We start from the raw sequence: 16,941 nt of genomic DNA, 5'->3' as shown, positions 1-16,941 counted from the left end.
ACCTGGAGATAAAGTGACCGGGCAAGAGCCACAGCAAGGCTGCAGGCTGTTAGGTCACCTCAGAATACACAGGGGACAGACTAAACACTTCCATTAACAGGAAGGCTGTTGTTACCAGCAGGCCCCTGCACGTGTGTGTAAGTGTGTGTGTGCGTGTGTGTGTGTGTGTGTGTATCTCTGACCAGCTAAGCAACTGAGAGGAAGCAACCTCCACAACAAGTACAAAAGCTTCAGAGTTTGCTTCCCTCTCTGAGTAAAAAAAATGTGCAAACAATCTAACAATGAAAGAGGAAAAGCAGAATATAGATTTCATTCTTGTGCAGGAAATGCAGGTCAAATTCATTGGGTCAAAACACAGAGTAAGGAAGGAAGAAAAAAGCAAGAGTCTGGGGTTAGGGGTTGTGGCAAAAGGCTCCAGATTGTGCAGAAAAGAAGTTGAGATTTGGTTAGGATGCATGACGTATAGACACAGTTTTCCAACATAAAAGCCAGTTGACAACAGTTCATCCACTATCACCCATATTTATGGATATAAACTATCTAATAAAGCAGAAAAAGTTCGTGGAAAACAGCCCTCAGAGAAAACAAGTGTCACTTTATATGCAGGTCAAATGTTACTGGATTTGCAATCTCTTTTTATTGCAGATTTTATCATCCAGTCATGCAGGGACCCGTGACTTACAATACTCTCATCTGTAAACACCACAATCACAGCAAACCACTATCTCCAAACTAAATGGATGGCTCACGCTAAGATTCAAATCACAAGCAAAGCAACATCAGGAAATGCAAAGAGAAAGGTCAGACTACATAGAGCTTTAAATGAATACTGCCACAACACACGTATGACAGCCGTGTTCAAAGTAAGCGATGACATAGAGATATTTTGTTTTGTAAAAACCTACTTTGGTGACAGATCTCAAAAGCAAAGCTGAAATATTACATGTGCATCTAAGTAAGTAAGACCAGACGTCTCAGACGAAAATGAGGTTTCTTGAAGGAACCAGCTGGGTTTCATGCCAGAGATCTGGACCATGATAACTACTGTGTTCCGTGTTTATTCTGAAACATGGGAAACCCTTTTTTTCTCCAAAGAGGGAGCATAGTTTGTGGCCTTGTAACACAGGCAAAAAAAAGTGAAGGGAGGCAGTGAAGTGGGTGAGAAATGTTGAGAAATGGTGGCAATCGTGAAAGAGAAAGACAGCACGATAAAGACAGGCTGACAAGAGTGAAAAAGTAATGCTGTAATGCCGCTGTAATGACTTATGTCCTGTAATCACTGGCTGTGGAAAATGCCAATTGCCCGCCTGGTTTTATGTGGCCTGCTCTACACTAAACCCTGGAGAAGTATTTATGTGTAGTGCGCGTGTGTGTGTAAATGTAAGATGTTGTCAAGGGTGATGGCAAAAGGCCAGCCAAGCAAAGTGAAGCACTTTGCCACATTTGAAAACTTCAGCTTCTCACAGCTTTTGCCAGGTTTGACGCAACCAAGAGGACCAAGATTAATCTTCCCTCCACAACCGCTCTCACTGGGAGGGTCTCTCTGAGCCCAATGCAAAGACACAAAAAAAAAACAAGTGCAAAAGGAGATGCAACGTTTTCCCAATTCATATAAAATAATTTTCCTCACTCATTCTCCCTGTCCAAAAGTGGACAGCTGCAGCAGAGGCGAGGGTCACTCGGTTCCCGACCCACGCTTTCCAACTGGGTTACACAAACACAACAGCTGGGCCCTGAGCAAAATTAAATGCTTTTGTTTAGACACAGGAAAAAAAATGTCACTAGAGATCCTTGTCCTTACTTCCTGCGAGCAATCTGAGCTGGAAAGTCAGAAGTGAAAATAGGGGAAAATGTGTTGAGAGGACCACAGGGAGGACACAGACAGGGAGACAGAATCACATGCAGCAAGGAAACATAGAGAGGAAGCTGTTTGGCCGGAGTTCAACAACGCTCTCGTTTGTCACACTTGGACAGAATTTGTAGGTCAAATTAGCATGGAAGGGCAGAGAGGCTGAGAGAGGAGGGAGGAGGGAGAGACAGAGATGTGCAGGCCAAACAGATAGGCTGCTTCTCATTACTCAGGCCTGCCTCCACATGGGAACGAAGGACAGTGGGAAAAGGAGGAACCAAGGACAGTGAAGTGAAAAAAAATGTAAGGCAAGGGGCTCTCTGGCTGTTCATTCCACTCCTCAGCATACACTCTTGCTGCAACTGACACTGGGGCAAAAGTTAAACTTAAAACAAATAAATAAAACCATATCTGGAGAGGGTTTGGGGATTTGTCGCTCCTCCCCCAAGCCTTGTTAAAGAGGCCAAAGCACAGCACTGTGGAGCAGAGCTGCATGTTACGCTCTTTATGGCAGGCCGGAAAATACTTCTCCAGCCGTCAGACTGATGGGAGCCTTGTGTGATATCCATAGGGTACAGTGGTACAGTACAGATTCCTTCACTTGGGAATAAACTGGTGCAACATTACTTCAGTTTGACATGAACTCAACTACTATTCTTAGACTATTCGAAATCATTTGTGTCTCTGATGTAAGAACCCACACCCATCTGTTAGTCCATGAACATCAAAACTAGGGTTGAAAGACGAGGAGAAAACATGTGATGCTGATGGAAACTGCAATGATCGTATTAGTTTGGATTTAAAAAAATGAACTGCTGTCATTTCTCATTTAGGACTCCATTTGTGTTCACTTATTTTGTGTTTCATCGCCAGATGATGGCAAAACTCAGAGAGCTCATACTTGCAGCACATCCACCAAGGATTATTAAATTAGTTGTTCTAACCATGCAAAAAAAAAAATAGCTACTAGATGTGCATCAAAATGGACAACAGTGGGAAAAAACATGCCAGACTTATTTATTTAAAGTATGAAAGGCGATGAGGGAGACAAAAAAAACGCTGAGGAATGCTTGAAATAAAAAACTATTCCAGGATATACAACTGATTACAGATCTGCAGCAAAAGCTAATCACTTGCTCTTTGGCTCATTGCCTAATTTTAAACAGGTTTCTTCTAAAATCTGTTCATTAGTTAATTGAGAAAATAATTGGCAGATAAATCGATAATGAAAATAATTGTTAGTTGCAGCCCAAGGCAGAAGTGTTGATTGTGGAAATGCTTTTTTAGAATAATGCAAAGAAAATTAAAATTTTTCCTTGTATCATTCAACCAAGGTCTGATTTGAGCTCTACTGTAAACTGCAGCCCACCTGACCACTTTACTTCATGATGTACATCTAACCACTTTCAGTCTTTCTTCTAACAATTCCTGTCAACATTTGCCTTCACTGACAGAAAGCTGTAAGCCGATACATAAATCACAGGTGCTTTTCCTGTATCCATTTGATCTAGGTCTCATATTTCTTTGTTGACAGCATGTGGTTTCTTTGGTGTCCTATCTGAAGTTAATTCGAACCAGGCTGAACTGGACTTTTGGCTCTCGGTCCGACCATGTGTTGAGGGGGAGTAAACCCTTATGTGTGTTGAAGGATTCTTACCATACACAGAGAAACTATTCTTCCCCCAGTCTGCAGCGCCACTGACACACAGACCCAGAAACACTGCGAGCATAATCAAATCACGCACTGCACTGACAGAGGCGCAGAGACAGAAGAAGAAGAAGAAGAAGAAAAAGAGGAGGAGGAGAGGGAAAAACCCCAGCAAGCTGACTCCATTTGGCGATAAAAACAGCATTGTGCTCTGGGCCGAATCCTCAGCAGTGACGTCTTTGCACTGAAATTTAACTGCGAAAAACTACTTAGTGAAGCAGATGTGAGTTTGGCAGGCGAGAGCTGGGGGCTGCTGAGGCACAGAGGACCCCCTGCCCATTTCCCCTCCTGTCCTCCCCCACCTCCTCCCTCCCTTCTCTACCCAAGGAATTCACATTCTCACTTTCTCTAATCAGTTTCTCTTGCCATTCCCTGTCTCTCCATCCAGACTCAAACCCTCCGCTTCTCTTTCACTTACCAGTCCCATGTTTACTGCTGTCAGAAGCAATAAACAAGCTGAGCGGTTTGTGTTGTGGAAAAAGTTATTTATTAGCTCAATATCAAGGCCCAAAACAAAGGCAGCGTTTAGACAAATAGTCCCAGGTCTTTCATGCATTAACTCAGCAGCTGGTTTCCATTATGGAATATGGTTCTCTTCCAGAAACCTTACCTACCTCTCCTCACCTGGCAGACCCCTTTCCTCCCTTTTTCTTCTTCTCTATTCGGCCTCCTTCCAGAAAATGTTTTTCACCCACAGATACAACTTAAAAACTGAGCCGCCCACCCTACAAGCTTTTTTCTTGTGGGGAGCCTTAAGCGACAAGCACGCAACCACATCTGCACCCTAACATATAGTTTAAGATACCGTATTTCTGACTTCCCTCTCTGAGGGCCCCATCAGTAAACTATCAGTGTAAACTATCAGTGATGCATGGACATCTAGAGTAGACAGCGCAGAGCAGGAGTGGGGAAGGAGGTACAGGGGGCTTGGAGGCCAGTCTCTAAGGGGTGATGGGTGTGGGTGGATAGTGCTGGACTGGAAAGGCAAAAGTTAAGATCAAGTTTCCCCTTGTCTCAGTCTCATGGGAACTACAGAGTAAGATGAATACAGGGCAAGTCCCTCATCCTGTTACAAAAAAAGTACAGCATGCCAACATATATTTTTAAAGCCGTGAGTCCATGAGAAAATCTGGTGCTGGCGAAAATTGCATCAACTCATTAAGCTGGAAAATGTGTCCAAAAAAGTGTGTGGTTAGATATTAGATAAATGGGAAACAAAATCTGTACACTCATTTTAAAGCAATCACCTTAATGTAGCGCCACTAAGTGAAACGAGGTGACAAAACAGAATACTGTTGCAGAATTTCGGCCGTGGATAACAAATCTGCATACTCAACCAACCACTTAGACAGGCCCTTCACTGTTCTGCAAAGCAATTTGTCTGGTAAAATGGTTAGAGTGGCTCTTAAATGATGAGTCCACCTGCCACGGTGCTCCATTAATCTGGCTTCCTGCTCTGCAAACACAAACACATGCCATCTTTTCTTTTTTTTATGTCAAGCGCTCACCGACTCTTCAGATCCACTATGGAAATAACTGCCCAATGCTTAATTCAAATATTTTCCAACTGTGATGTGATCAGTAAATGGCTGACGCGATCGTCCGGCAGATTCTTTGTTAAAGAGACAATTCTTCGGATTCTCATGCTGGAAAAGAGGTCAGATTTAAATCCAGCGGCTCTGTCCTTCACTGGTGTCCTTTCACCCACACTGGGTCAACAGAGGAATGCCTTATGGCAACCAGGCCGCTGTGACTGGACATAATTCTGCTGAGGACAGAGGCAGCCAAAGCCAGAGCCAGAGACAGGGAAAAAAAAAAAGGGAGAAAGGAAGAAGTGCTGTGTTGTCTGTTGCTCAGTGCAGTGTGTAGGCCGTCATCACAGCCCGGTCTTTCTTAAACACATACAAAGGCAGCTCTGACAAGAAGAGAGACAGGCAATGAGGGAGTGGCAGAGGAGGGAACCCCATGGACAAAGGAAAGAAAAAGTGGACCAACTACTGCTGCTCTGCTGTACAATGAAAACTTCATGGAAATACAAATTAATAACAGAACAAAAAAAAAACAAAAAACAAGAACCCTATATATGAATAGGTTTTGGAACGGTTTCCTGTAATAGAATCAGGCACTACTTCCTCTTGATCTGGATCACTTCTCAGGTTCCAGAAACACCCTCCAATCAAAGCCGAACGGGGATATCTAATCGCTCAATCACGGCCGCGACATGAAAAGCAAACCGACTCTGGCCATGTCTGAGGCAAAGAGACTCCTGCGTAACAAATGGAGCTGATATCATGTCCCCTGAGTGGCCATCTGTGTAAAAACATGCAACACAACACACACCCCTCTTGTTGTGGTTTGTCTACAAGGACAGTGTTTCCTCTGGGCTCTTTTCTTGGAACACAGATTGTGTCTGCCCAGAGTCAACGTGTGGCCTGGATCAGCACGCACGCGGTCTCCACCCACATGCAGGGCATATAACATGGCACAAAAACAAGAAAAATCTTGAGGTAGCGCTGCACAAATGGTTGCATAACAAACCAGATATGAAATGATAAGTATTTGAAATGAGAACCATGTGCTGGTTTTTACCTCTGACTCTACTGTCCCGTACGTCTGTGAGACAATCTGTCACACTGTGGAGGGACATTTCAGTCACTATGTGAACTACTGTATGACCCATAACATATAAACAGGAAAATTAGAGGAAAATGTGTAATTGCTATAATAGCTCAGAGAGAAAGTGCAAGGGCAAAAAAACCTTAATTAGAATACAATCTTATTTAGGGTAAGGTCAATAAGCACACAATGTAGTTCATGTAAACACAGCCAGTTAAGGAGTTAGGTCATTACCTCCTCTTGCGAGGCATAGTGAGGGTCTGCAGGGTCCGCCGACCAGTAGCAGTAGTCAAAACAGAACTCCAGAAGCTTCTCCCTGGAATCCACAGCACCGTCTGTACGTCCATCCAGCTTCAGGGAGGAAAACAGAAGAGTGAATCACATACAGATTACTTTTTGACTTTATTTAAGACTTAATATGTCAGAAATAAATAAACAGGAATTTGTTTTACAGTAGTTTATTAATAGCTAATACTACACTACACTTCATGGGGACAATGTGTGCATGTATTTAATAACACGATAAATGTAGTGAAGGGAAAAAAAAGCCAGGTACTATAGCTTTTGTTTATGGGACTGCTAAGGTGTGGAATTGCAAGCAAGCTGTTTCCATTCATTAGCAATGCATTCACTTCTCCTCCAGTCCTTTATTCGCCTCGGTGCATTAACACTAAACACCTTTCTGCTTACTGCAAGTGAATCCTAAGGAAGAAGGAAAAACAGCACAGCAGCATTTGGACTTGTCCGGGCACAGCGGCAAAACAGTCCAGCATCTAAGCCTTTCTTCTGAATCACTGCATCGAAAAACCATCTCAGTTCAGTGATTTTTTTTTTTTTTAGGTTGAGGGTTGGAAATCTCTTCAGCTGCTCTATGCCGAACTGAATCTTGTTCCATTAAGGTAAATGTCAGTGGAGAATGTGGCACTTCTCGCTAACCTATAAAAGATGTCTACCTCTATGATTGATGATCGAGCTTAGATAGCCAGGTACTATTCAGGAAAGATGTTGCTGCTCTTGTGGCAACTTATTGCAGCAGTTCCTGTTTGTTTGTTTGTTTTCCTGGGCATTATTCCGCCGGACTATGTTGCTGTCTATCAGCTTAATTTTCAGCCCTAATGACCCGCTTAAAAAAAATTTGACTTTCAATCAGAACTGGTAAAAATCAAAAATGTTCAGATTGATGACTTTATCATAACTTTAATCACAACTCTAAGCTCCGGCAATCAATTTGTACTTGGCAATTTCACCGCTTGAAATAGAGACTGTTTAACCCCCCAGCACTTTTACGAAATTCAACAATGGCCTTGTAAAGTGAGGGATTAGCCAAGAGCAACACTGGCCACAGACAAAATCTCCTGCCCAATGGAGCTCCAACTACTCGACAAACAGGCTTGGGGAGAACTAACTTGACTGTTTGTGAAAGGCAAACTCTTTATTTTTTTTCTTGCTTCACAAGTTTTAATTTAGTTCAGTAGGTCTTTATAGCTTGTATCACTGGATTTTTGTGAGTGTTTATTGTCCCATAAAATCCACGCTTTTTCTGTCTCAGATTCCTCAAAACTGTCCCACTTTCCATAAATAATCAGTCCCATGAGACCCGCAAGAGCCTTGGAGTCTTGATCCTTTTCCATGGCAGAGGGAAGCCATATGTGGTTTGTCTCTGTCATATCATTTGTAATAGATTCTCCCCGCCCCCCCCATCCAACTTCTCTCTATGCGTCTGCATTTCAAATGTAACCAAAAAGGGCAATTCTCTAAGAGCCAATCTGATAAATGAAGAACCTCAAACACATGTGGCATGGTTGGAGCCAAGTGTGAGTTTTGAAATTAGTTTCTAGCTTAATTGCTTTTTATATTTTTTTTAAGTTTGTATCATTTGACACAGACATTTTTGATCTGATCATCAACAGGGCTACTGCAAGCTATCTTCAAGCTGCACCCCTAAAATACACAAGAGTTCTATCATCTCAGTATTAGCCAGTGCAAACATTCACATTAATGAAAAACACTGCGTGTAACATGTTCCACACTGAAACTGGAGAGACAGCACCAGACTGTCTGCAGGCGACGGAGCTCCACCAATCAAACACATCTACCCAGGCATCTGACACAGCAGGTTGGTAACTCGGTGAAAGTGTCAGCTTACAAGACTTCATAGCTCGCATAATAGTTATTTCCAAATGTGCAAACCCTCATTTAAACCTATAATGATGTCTAAACCAAAAAAAACAAACCTTTTACAGTCAACATAAAGTACAAAAAAAATAGGACTGTCATTAATAAGGCTTGGAACCAGATTCCCAACTGCATATGTTTGACAGGAATGGTCTCTCAATGTGTGTGTGTGTGAGCTCAACACACATAATAAACAACAATGACATCAAGCAGGAAAAGGCTGATCCAAAGCTGTAAACATCCTGTTGCTGTGATAGACACCCTGTACACGCTACTCCCAAATTCACCCAGTCCAACACACCCGAAGGCTCCCAAACGCAGAATCAGGTATTCGGGATGCTTGTATGCAGAAATACTCACCTTCACATTCTGGACCCTCACAAATTTATCCTCCACCTGAACCGCTAGCTTCCCTCCGTCCGCACTTTCCCTGTGGACAAGAAGAGAGCAGCTGGTTTTACCTCTGTCAACTGCATTATCACCCAACAGTCTGTTTCATATGGGTTTAAAATCCTCTTTTGCTGTTGTTGTTAATATAACTGAGGGGGTGTCCAGATAAATTTAGGTTAGCTCCATTTGACCGGAGGCCATCACATGACACTCACAACAATGAATCTTTGTGCGGATGTGTATGCGTACATGTGATCCATGAAATCGTCACTCAAGAGTTGTGAGCACCACTGACCAGTTTCAGATTCAAATGAAAACAGACTCTCACACTCTCCAGAGACTTCCTCTGATGAGACAGCCTGGGCTGTTTCCACAAAGTCGAGAGAGTGCACAAGTGTTGTGTGTGTGTAACTGGGACCAGCGTGTGTCCTCTTATGTGTGTGCGCTTATGTGAGTGAAACAAGGTCCGCTCAGCTGTGTGTGCTTCAGCAGCTGGACCAAGCACATCTGATGCAACACATGCGAAACTAGAGGCAATCACAACAAGGAGCTGAGAGAATTTCGATCTCCAGGAGAGATAATGATGGCGAATGCTGCCTGTAGTACAAATGCTCAGTCTCCGTGGTGGGTTAGGGGCAGACGAGGGGGCTGTTGTAATTGTCAGCTCCCATGGAGCTTCACCACGCGGGACTCATTTTGCCAACCCCAGCAGTGGTGACCCAACCCAAAACCGCAAACCTTCAATCTCAGGCTGTAACCAGCTTGGAGGAGAGGAGGCTAGGGGTGGAAAATAGTCAACCTCATAAAAAAAAAAAATTGTGCTTTGACACAAACCTAAGACGACCAATTTCACAACTGAGCTAACATGTTTCTTGCACATGTGAGAGGTTGGGGGCACTGAATCCAACTGGTCGACCAAAACAAAGAGAAAAACACTTCTTGGCCCAGCCGAATGAGGAATGTAACTGACCAGGCTGGTGTTAATGTTATCTCTGTCCCACACCAGGCCCTTATTCAAATATATAAGTAAGCAAATACATCCTTCACTTATAAGTGGAAAAGAGGACAGTGTGACTGTCAGAGCCAGAAATCAGGAAGGGCAGATTTGCATGACAGTGAACATTATGTATAAGAAATTCTTTTGTTATGCAAAGCACCAGGAAGACTGGTTGAAAGAATCATTGTCCAGCCCTTCATGGCCTGAATAATGCTTTGTTGTGGTACTGTAGTGGCCTTTAGATAAATCACCCCTGCAGAACATCCTGCAGGAGTTCAATGTAATTCAGTGTACAACTAAAGAACTTATGTGCACTATACCTTCAGACCCCGAAGGCTTGTTATTCAACATGTTGTAGCAATTTGCCTGTTAATGTAAATGGGTGCTCCAGTGGAGCAAAGCAACTTTACAACATCCCTGTGTTACGTTGCTACTTCAACAGCAAATTTCACAGCACAGTAAAGCAAGAGGAAAGTTTTTCCCATAAATGCCTCTCAGTAAGTGAAGGTAATAGCTTAAAGTAAAATGAGCAAATGAGAATTAACTATGTTTTGTATATTACTCAATCATCAGAAATTCAGAACTTCGCTTCAACTTGCAGTGTAGATCAATGAGACCAGATGTCAGGTTGGAGTTTAGGGAAAGTCAGTTTAAAATAATGCACAAGAATATTTCCATTTGATAGAGCCATGTGTAGCCATAAAAAAACACTGAGTCTTGAGTTTCAGTCATTGTCAGCATCATGTGGCTTGAAGAACTGCCCAATACAGAATGTGATACTGGCAGAAAGAACTGAATAATGTAATTTTTACACTAATGATAATATTCAATTTTGTATTTTGTCTATGAAAACCATTTTCCAGAGCCCAGGGTGACATTTTCAAATTGCTAGTTTTGCCCACACAAAACCCCAGGATAATTACTTCACCATCATATAAGATGAAGAAAAGCAGGAAATTTGCACATGTGAGAATCAGGGACCAGCAAGTGTTTGGCATTTATGTCCGTAAACTGACTCCAAAGATTAATCATCTGTCAAAATAGAATTCAATTCATTTTTTGTAGCTCTAATGATTTTCCCAATTCTAAATTTACTTCAGAAGAAAGTGGATGTCAAGGGGTTAATACTTGGGGTTTCTTGAGCACAGAGAATTAAGGAAGAAGGAAACTTCAGTGTAATTTCCTCTGTTCTCTGCACAGAATTAGCTGGTTATTCAAAGTATAATAACTAACCCCGATTCATCCAGAGGCTGCAGACATAACACACAGAGAGGCAGCAAAGGTGTTCTGAATGCATCACAATTAATTTCTCATTAGAAACCCCATTAGCCTAATGGTTGTTGTGTAAAAATGACATGGCTGCAGTTTGACATTTTAAACCTCCAATTTTTTTTCCTGTACATACCACACAAACTCATGCACACAGTGTGCCTGGGCAGACAACATTACTGACGGCCACAGATGCTACTGTTCACCATGTGCAGAACACAAAGTTTTCTTAGACGGCTAAGCTGCTAGATTAGGTTAACGTTCATTTCTGTTTTGGGTATCACGGAGCAAAACGGACAATGGTGCTAATACAAAAGGCAATATGTGAAGCAAAATGTTTTGTGTGTTACTAGCAGATTCCCATGGCTGGAAACACTGGCAACAACAGTTCAGACGTGACCTAAGAAAAGCAGGCAACTTCAGCAAAGTAGCTCTACTAATGTACACTTACTAAGCCGTTTAATTAACGTTATGTTAACTAGCAAAGGAAACCGGTTAGCTAACATCACAGCTTACCTTGCGTTGGGAGGACGGACGCGAATGGCAACTTTAACGTTTGCCATGGTGTCTTACGAGGCTTTTCACACACAACTCAGCGGCTTGCTAACTCGGAGCTGGTGTAAAATAACGCTTCCCGTGTGAGCATGTCGAGTCGTCTTGCTTATCGGTCCGAGAAAAGTTGAAGCGGGAGGAAGCTGCCCCAGCCGTCCGCCGCTCAAGTCATCTTCCACCGGCTGGTCGTGGGTGCAAACGACCGCTGCGTCTCCTCTCCAAAACTATCAACCGAAGACTGAAACTTCCTGCTGGACGGAGTGGGAGGAGAGGTGCTGCTGGATCCTCCTCCTACTGAGCCTACTTCAAATCTTTTTTTTTTTGGCATGTCCGTTATTATTTCCATCCCCTATTTAAATTGTTAAACAGAAGACTAAATGTTTTATTTTGTGGACATACAACCGTCAAATTTGTATGGGAGGCGGTGGGGGTCAAAACTGTACTAAAAAGTCCGAATTATTAAAGTTTGACCATGTTCATCCGAGTCAAATGTTTGACTTACAGAGAGAATAAAAACTTTGACATAAAAAGTCAGAAGTATGAGATCAAAGGTCACATTTGTGCCAGACTAAATCACATTTTGAGATAAAAAGTCAAATAGTTTGAGTGAGTGGTTTTTTTTTTTCTTTTTTTTTTTTTTTCTCCATTAGAAGACCATCCACCCCACCACCCTCTGTCAGGGTTTTGCTTTTATATCTATTGCTCTATCTATACTGATTCTCCAAAAATACACCATACATACAAAATACATCAACACTACTAACTCTCAAAACACATAAGAACCGCAACAAACCAACCTACTCTGCAAAGAAAAATTAAAATGACCGCCATTATATAGAGCTATCCTATCCCTGAACACACTCGATCCCGCCACGTGATTCACATGACAAACCGAACCAATCAGGTGATTCGTATGACGTTCGAAGCACTCACCTGCTTCCTTCAAACGTCAATACTCACGTGACCAAGCCACACTATTGGACATTACTGTACAGTGCGGCCCCGTGGCCCAGGGACATGGTGGCCTATTGGACATTACTGTACAGTGCGGCCCCGTGGCCCAGGGACATGGTGGCCTATTGGACATTACTGTACAGTGCGGCCCCGTGGCCCAGGGACATGGTGGCCTATTGGACATTACTGTACAGTGCGGCCCCGTGGCCCAGGGACATGGTGGCCTATTGGACATTACTGTACAGTGCGGCCCCGTGGCCCAGGGACATGGTGGCCTATTGGACATTACTGTACAGTGCGGCCCCGTGGCCCAGGGACATGGTGGCCTATTGGACATTACTGTACAGTGCGGCCCCGTGGCCCAGGGACATGGTGGCCTATTGGACATTACTGTACAGTGCGGCCCCGTGGCCCAGGGACATGGTGGCCTATTGGACATTACTGTACAGTGCGGCCCCGTGGCCCAGGGACATGGTGGCCTATTGGACATTACTGTACAGTGCGGCCCCGTGGCCCAGGGACATGGTGGCCTATTGGACATTACTGTACAGTGCGGCCCCGTGGCCCAGGGACATGGTGGCCTATTGGACATTACTGTACAGTGCGGCCCCGTGGCCCAGGGACATGGTGGCCTATTGGACATTACTGTACAGTGCGGCCCCGTGGCCCAGGGACATGGTGGCCTATTGGACATTACTGTACAGTGCGGCCCCGTGGCCCAGGGACATGGTGGCCTATTGGACATTACTGTACAGTGCGGCCCCGTGGCCCAGGGACATGGTGGCCTATTGGACATTACTGTACAGTGCGGCCCCGTGGCCCAGGGACATGGTGGCCTATTGGACATTACTGTACAGTGCGGCCCCGTGGCCCAGGGACATGGTGGCCTATTGGACATTACTGTACAGTGCGGCCCCGTGGCCCAGGGACATGGTGGCCTATTGGACATTACTGTACAGTGCGGCCCCGTGGCCCAGGGACATGGTGGCCTATTGGACATTACTGTACAGTGCGGCCCCGTGGCCCAGGGACATGGTGGCCTATTGGACATTACTGTACAGTGCGGCCCCGTGGCCCAGGGACATGGTGGCCTATTGGACATTACTGTACAGTGCGGCCCCGTGGCCCAGGGACATGGTGGCCTATTGGACATTACTGTACAGTGCGGCCCCGTGGCCCAGGGACATGGTGGCCTGGTAGCCATCGGGAGGTTTCCCAAACGGGCAGGTCCGTTCCCGGCCGATGGTGGAACGTTTTTTTACCCCATAAAATGCAGCATCAGTGTACCGCAGCAGCCTGTCCTCGCAGCCGCAGGTGGCACAGAGTGGAACGTAACGTTAGACTGGGATGATTCCGCACCACTGGACTGGGTCGAACTAATGTTTTGCATATTAAGGATGATACGAGCGGCCCCTCCTAATTTGAGCTGATCCCTGTTTCTACTGAAATGTGATTGGCTCAGCCGCTCAGTCAGTCATCAAACTGTCAAAAGAAAACAAGAAAGACGAGCAGGGTAAATTAAGAAAGAAGCCACAGACACACACTTAATTGCTTTTATTAGCTCTGTTCTTCAAGCACACCCTCTTTACCCACGTACACATAAACTTCTTTACCAACAAAGCCCAAAACATACCATGATATAATCTGTATTTGCACCAGTGCCTTGTGAAAATTATATCAGTCTGTATTTGTAGAGCACCTCTCATGAATGGACCTGCACAATTTAAATGTTTCACAACACAAAATATAAGTGAAGATTATTTAGGGTTACAATCAGCCAAGCAAAATAACAAACATGGTCTGAATTAGACATTTGGAGTGAGATCACATTTGCCATCTGGGGAGTGAACACCCAGTATTCAACATCTTTTAAGCTATGGACTGTTTAGACTTGTTTTAGGATAGCTTACGATTCATAACACAAAATATCAGGCCAAGTATATCGCTGTTTCCTACAACCAGACGTGTCAGATAATATAGCCTATGTATTTAATATATATATATTTAATATTTGTATTTTATTGTGTCAGCTTGAAACCGTACAAACATGTAGTGTGGTCGAACAATAATGTGCATAGAGAACAAGAACGTGCATAGCGAATCAAATCCCAAACAATCCATGAACCAATAAACGACACATCTTCATTGCACTTCATTTTATTTACCACTAGATGTCCTACTCGAGCACTGTGTCATTGAAGCCTCCGGTAATGAACCATATTTTTCAATCAGGTGTCGAAGCTTCAACAAAGCCTCGATCAGCATAGAGCAGGGTCTTTCAGATATCATGGCAGTACAGCCAGACAATCAAGAAAGCTGCTGTGCATGAGGAGTATGGATCCTGGAGACTCTCTTACACAGGCGGTAATTAGAAGGTCGCGCCATTAAAACCGAGCCCACCACCCTCTGTCAGGGTTTTGCTTTCATACACGTTTTGCTCATCAGGCGGCTATTGCTGAGCAAACCACATGCATGCACTCACACACACTCACTCCTGGACTTAAAATTGGTGCAATATGTGCAGCCTTTCTTCTTTTTTTCCCATACTGCTCAAACTGTGCACATGGTCACTTTGGTCATTCTGTTTATAGTATTTATTATTATTTTTGGAGTCTTTATATTTTTTTGATCTTATCTGTGTTATCTGTATATTCTGTGTGCCTGTACCCTATTGTATCTGCTCTTTGCTGCTGCAACAGTGTCATTTCCCCATTGTGGGACTGTTAAAGGTTTATTTTATCTTATTGCAACCCACCCCACCACTCTCTGTCAGGGTTTTGCTTTTATACACATCATTCTCATCAGGTGGCCATTAGAAGGCCAGGCCATTAAAACCCATCCCCACCACCCTCTGTCAGGGTTTTGCTTTTATACACATCATACTCATCAGGTGACCATTAGAAGGCCGGGCCATTAAAACCCATCCCCACCACCCTCTGTCATGGTTTTGCTTTTATTTTTGATTCAATGTCCTTTATAGTGTACATCAGGACTTACTAACCCCAATTTTTAATACATTATGGAGCAGAGAGCTTAGTAAGGTTTTTGCTAGGAATTGTGGAGAGCTTTTGATTTGGCAAACCACTTACCCTGTTGATTTACATATATCTGCTAAAAATGGATTCAACTTATATGTCTCCTTTCTTTATCACGTAAGTTTCTAATTGGAAGCCCTCTGACTACTTCCAACAGTAGATCGATGAGAGTTTATTCAGAGTATTCAGACATTCTTGGGCGTTCTGCTAAGTTTAAATTCTTGGCTTTGGCACCATATTCAACTACCTCAGTTAGTTAGACTGAATAGTTTTAATTAATTTTGTTACATAACAACAAAACAAAAAAACATATTTTCTCCTTTGGCCTGGATTTGCCAGCTGCCATCTTTCATCTTTCATCTTTGCATACAGAACAACTGACAAGTTGCGATAGTAAAGGTCTGACAAAAATGTGCTGATTTCCTCCTTCATTTAAAATGATATCCATAAAAATAGTTCAAAATTCAAGTGTTCAAATAGGTATTGTTCATGTAACTGTTTTTATCTACTTTCTCTCGAGCCTGCTCGCCGCACCCCGAGTGAGGAGCATGTTGCTTGTAAATGTCACAGATGAGAGCGCAAAGGCTCTCGGGCCTGCTTGGTGGGCGCACCTCAACATTAACTACAGTACTGTATTTGATGTTTTTTTTTAATTCAAATGGATAGTCAACTTTTTGTTTATGTCATGGAACACTCCTAGCTGTCACACTACTAATACTTGCATCCACTCACAGAAAGAAAGTCTCAGTGAGATAGTTGTCAGTCACTTCAGTAAGGTTCATACAACATGATTGTTTTCTCTCCCCTTGAAGCATACCCAGTATATTTACCACACACTTGTCGAAACTGTTTCATTTCTTTAAAAAGATCAGTAAATGTGTCCTATTTATTTGAAAGCATCCCTATGTTATTGCCCATTATCACTATTACTTTAAGCCACAGATAGGTTGTAAATGAAATTAAAACATATTTATTAAAAGATGATTTTATATAAGGGCACTCACTAAATTTGAATCAGGTACTGTGAATATTTTCAGAAATGGTCTTTCATTTTCTATCACGCACTGCTTAATTAATTATTAAGTTCCAAATCACTAAATCATGTGAGAAGTTGAAAAGCACAATATCATGGCCTATTGCTCACATCAGGAAATATGTATCAAATACAAGTTAGGAATATGAACACAGATTTTTCAGATTTGCTACATGCTAAAGTTGTTTTTTTTTTTATCTTAGACAATAGACATCTTTGTTTAAAAACTCTAACAAAAAGTGCAGGGAGTTCCCAGGGTCAGCAACATCTCTTAGAAAGTTAACTGAAAATTTAAATAAATAAATAAAAAGCTTTGTGAAGTTTAAAAAAGTAAATAATACAAAGTTAAATTAAATTTGCACA

General features: G+C 43.0%; 1 protein-coding gene across 2 annotated transcripts in view; it reads right to left on the bottom strand.

Moving 5' to 3' along the window:
• The window catches only part of stard9 (StAR-related lipid transfer (START) domain containing 9), a 39,685-nt gene extending 27,928 nt beyond the window's left edge, over nt 1-11,757 (bottom strand). For both annotated transcript variants that reach the window (XM_041060377.1, XM_041060378.1), the window contains exons 1-3: nt 11,521-11,757; nt 8,709-8,778; nt 6,408-6,524 (exon numbers count right to left, since the gene is read on the bottom strand). In XM_041060377.1, the coding sequence (XP_040916311.1) occupies nt 6,408-6,524; nt 8,709-8,778; nt 11,521-11,567 (234 nt within the window). In that variant the 5' untranslated portion in view covers nt 11,568-11,757. The remainder of the gene's footprint in view (nt 1-6,407; nt 6,525-8,708; nt 8,779-11,520) is intronic.
• Between the last annotated feature and the right edge of the window lie 5,184 nt (nt 11,758-16,941).

The sequence above is a fragment of the Toxotes jaculatrix genome, chromosome 17 (assembly GCF_017976425.1).
Source record: "Toxotes jaculatrix isolate fToxJac2 chromosome 17, fToxJac2.pri, whole genome shotgun sequence".
Classification (NCBI taxonomy): Eukaryota; Metazoa; Chordata; class Actinopteri; family Toxotidae; genus Toxotes; species Toxotes jaculatrix.
Note: the sequence above shows the minus strand (reverse complement) of the source record. Positions and strands in the feature narration are given on the sequence as shown.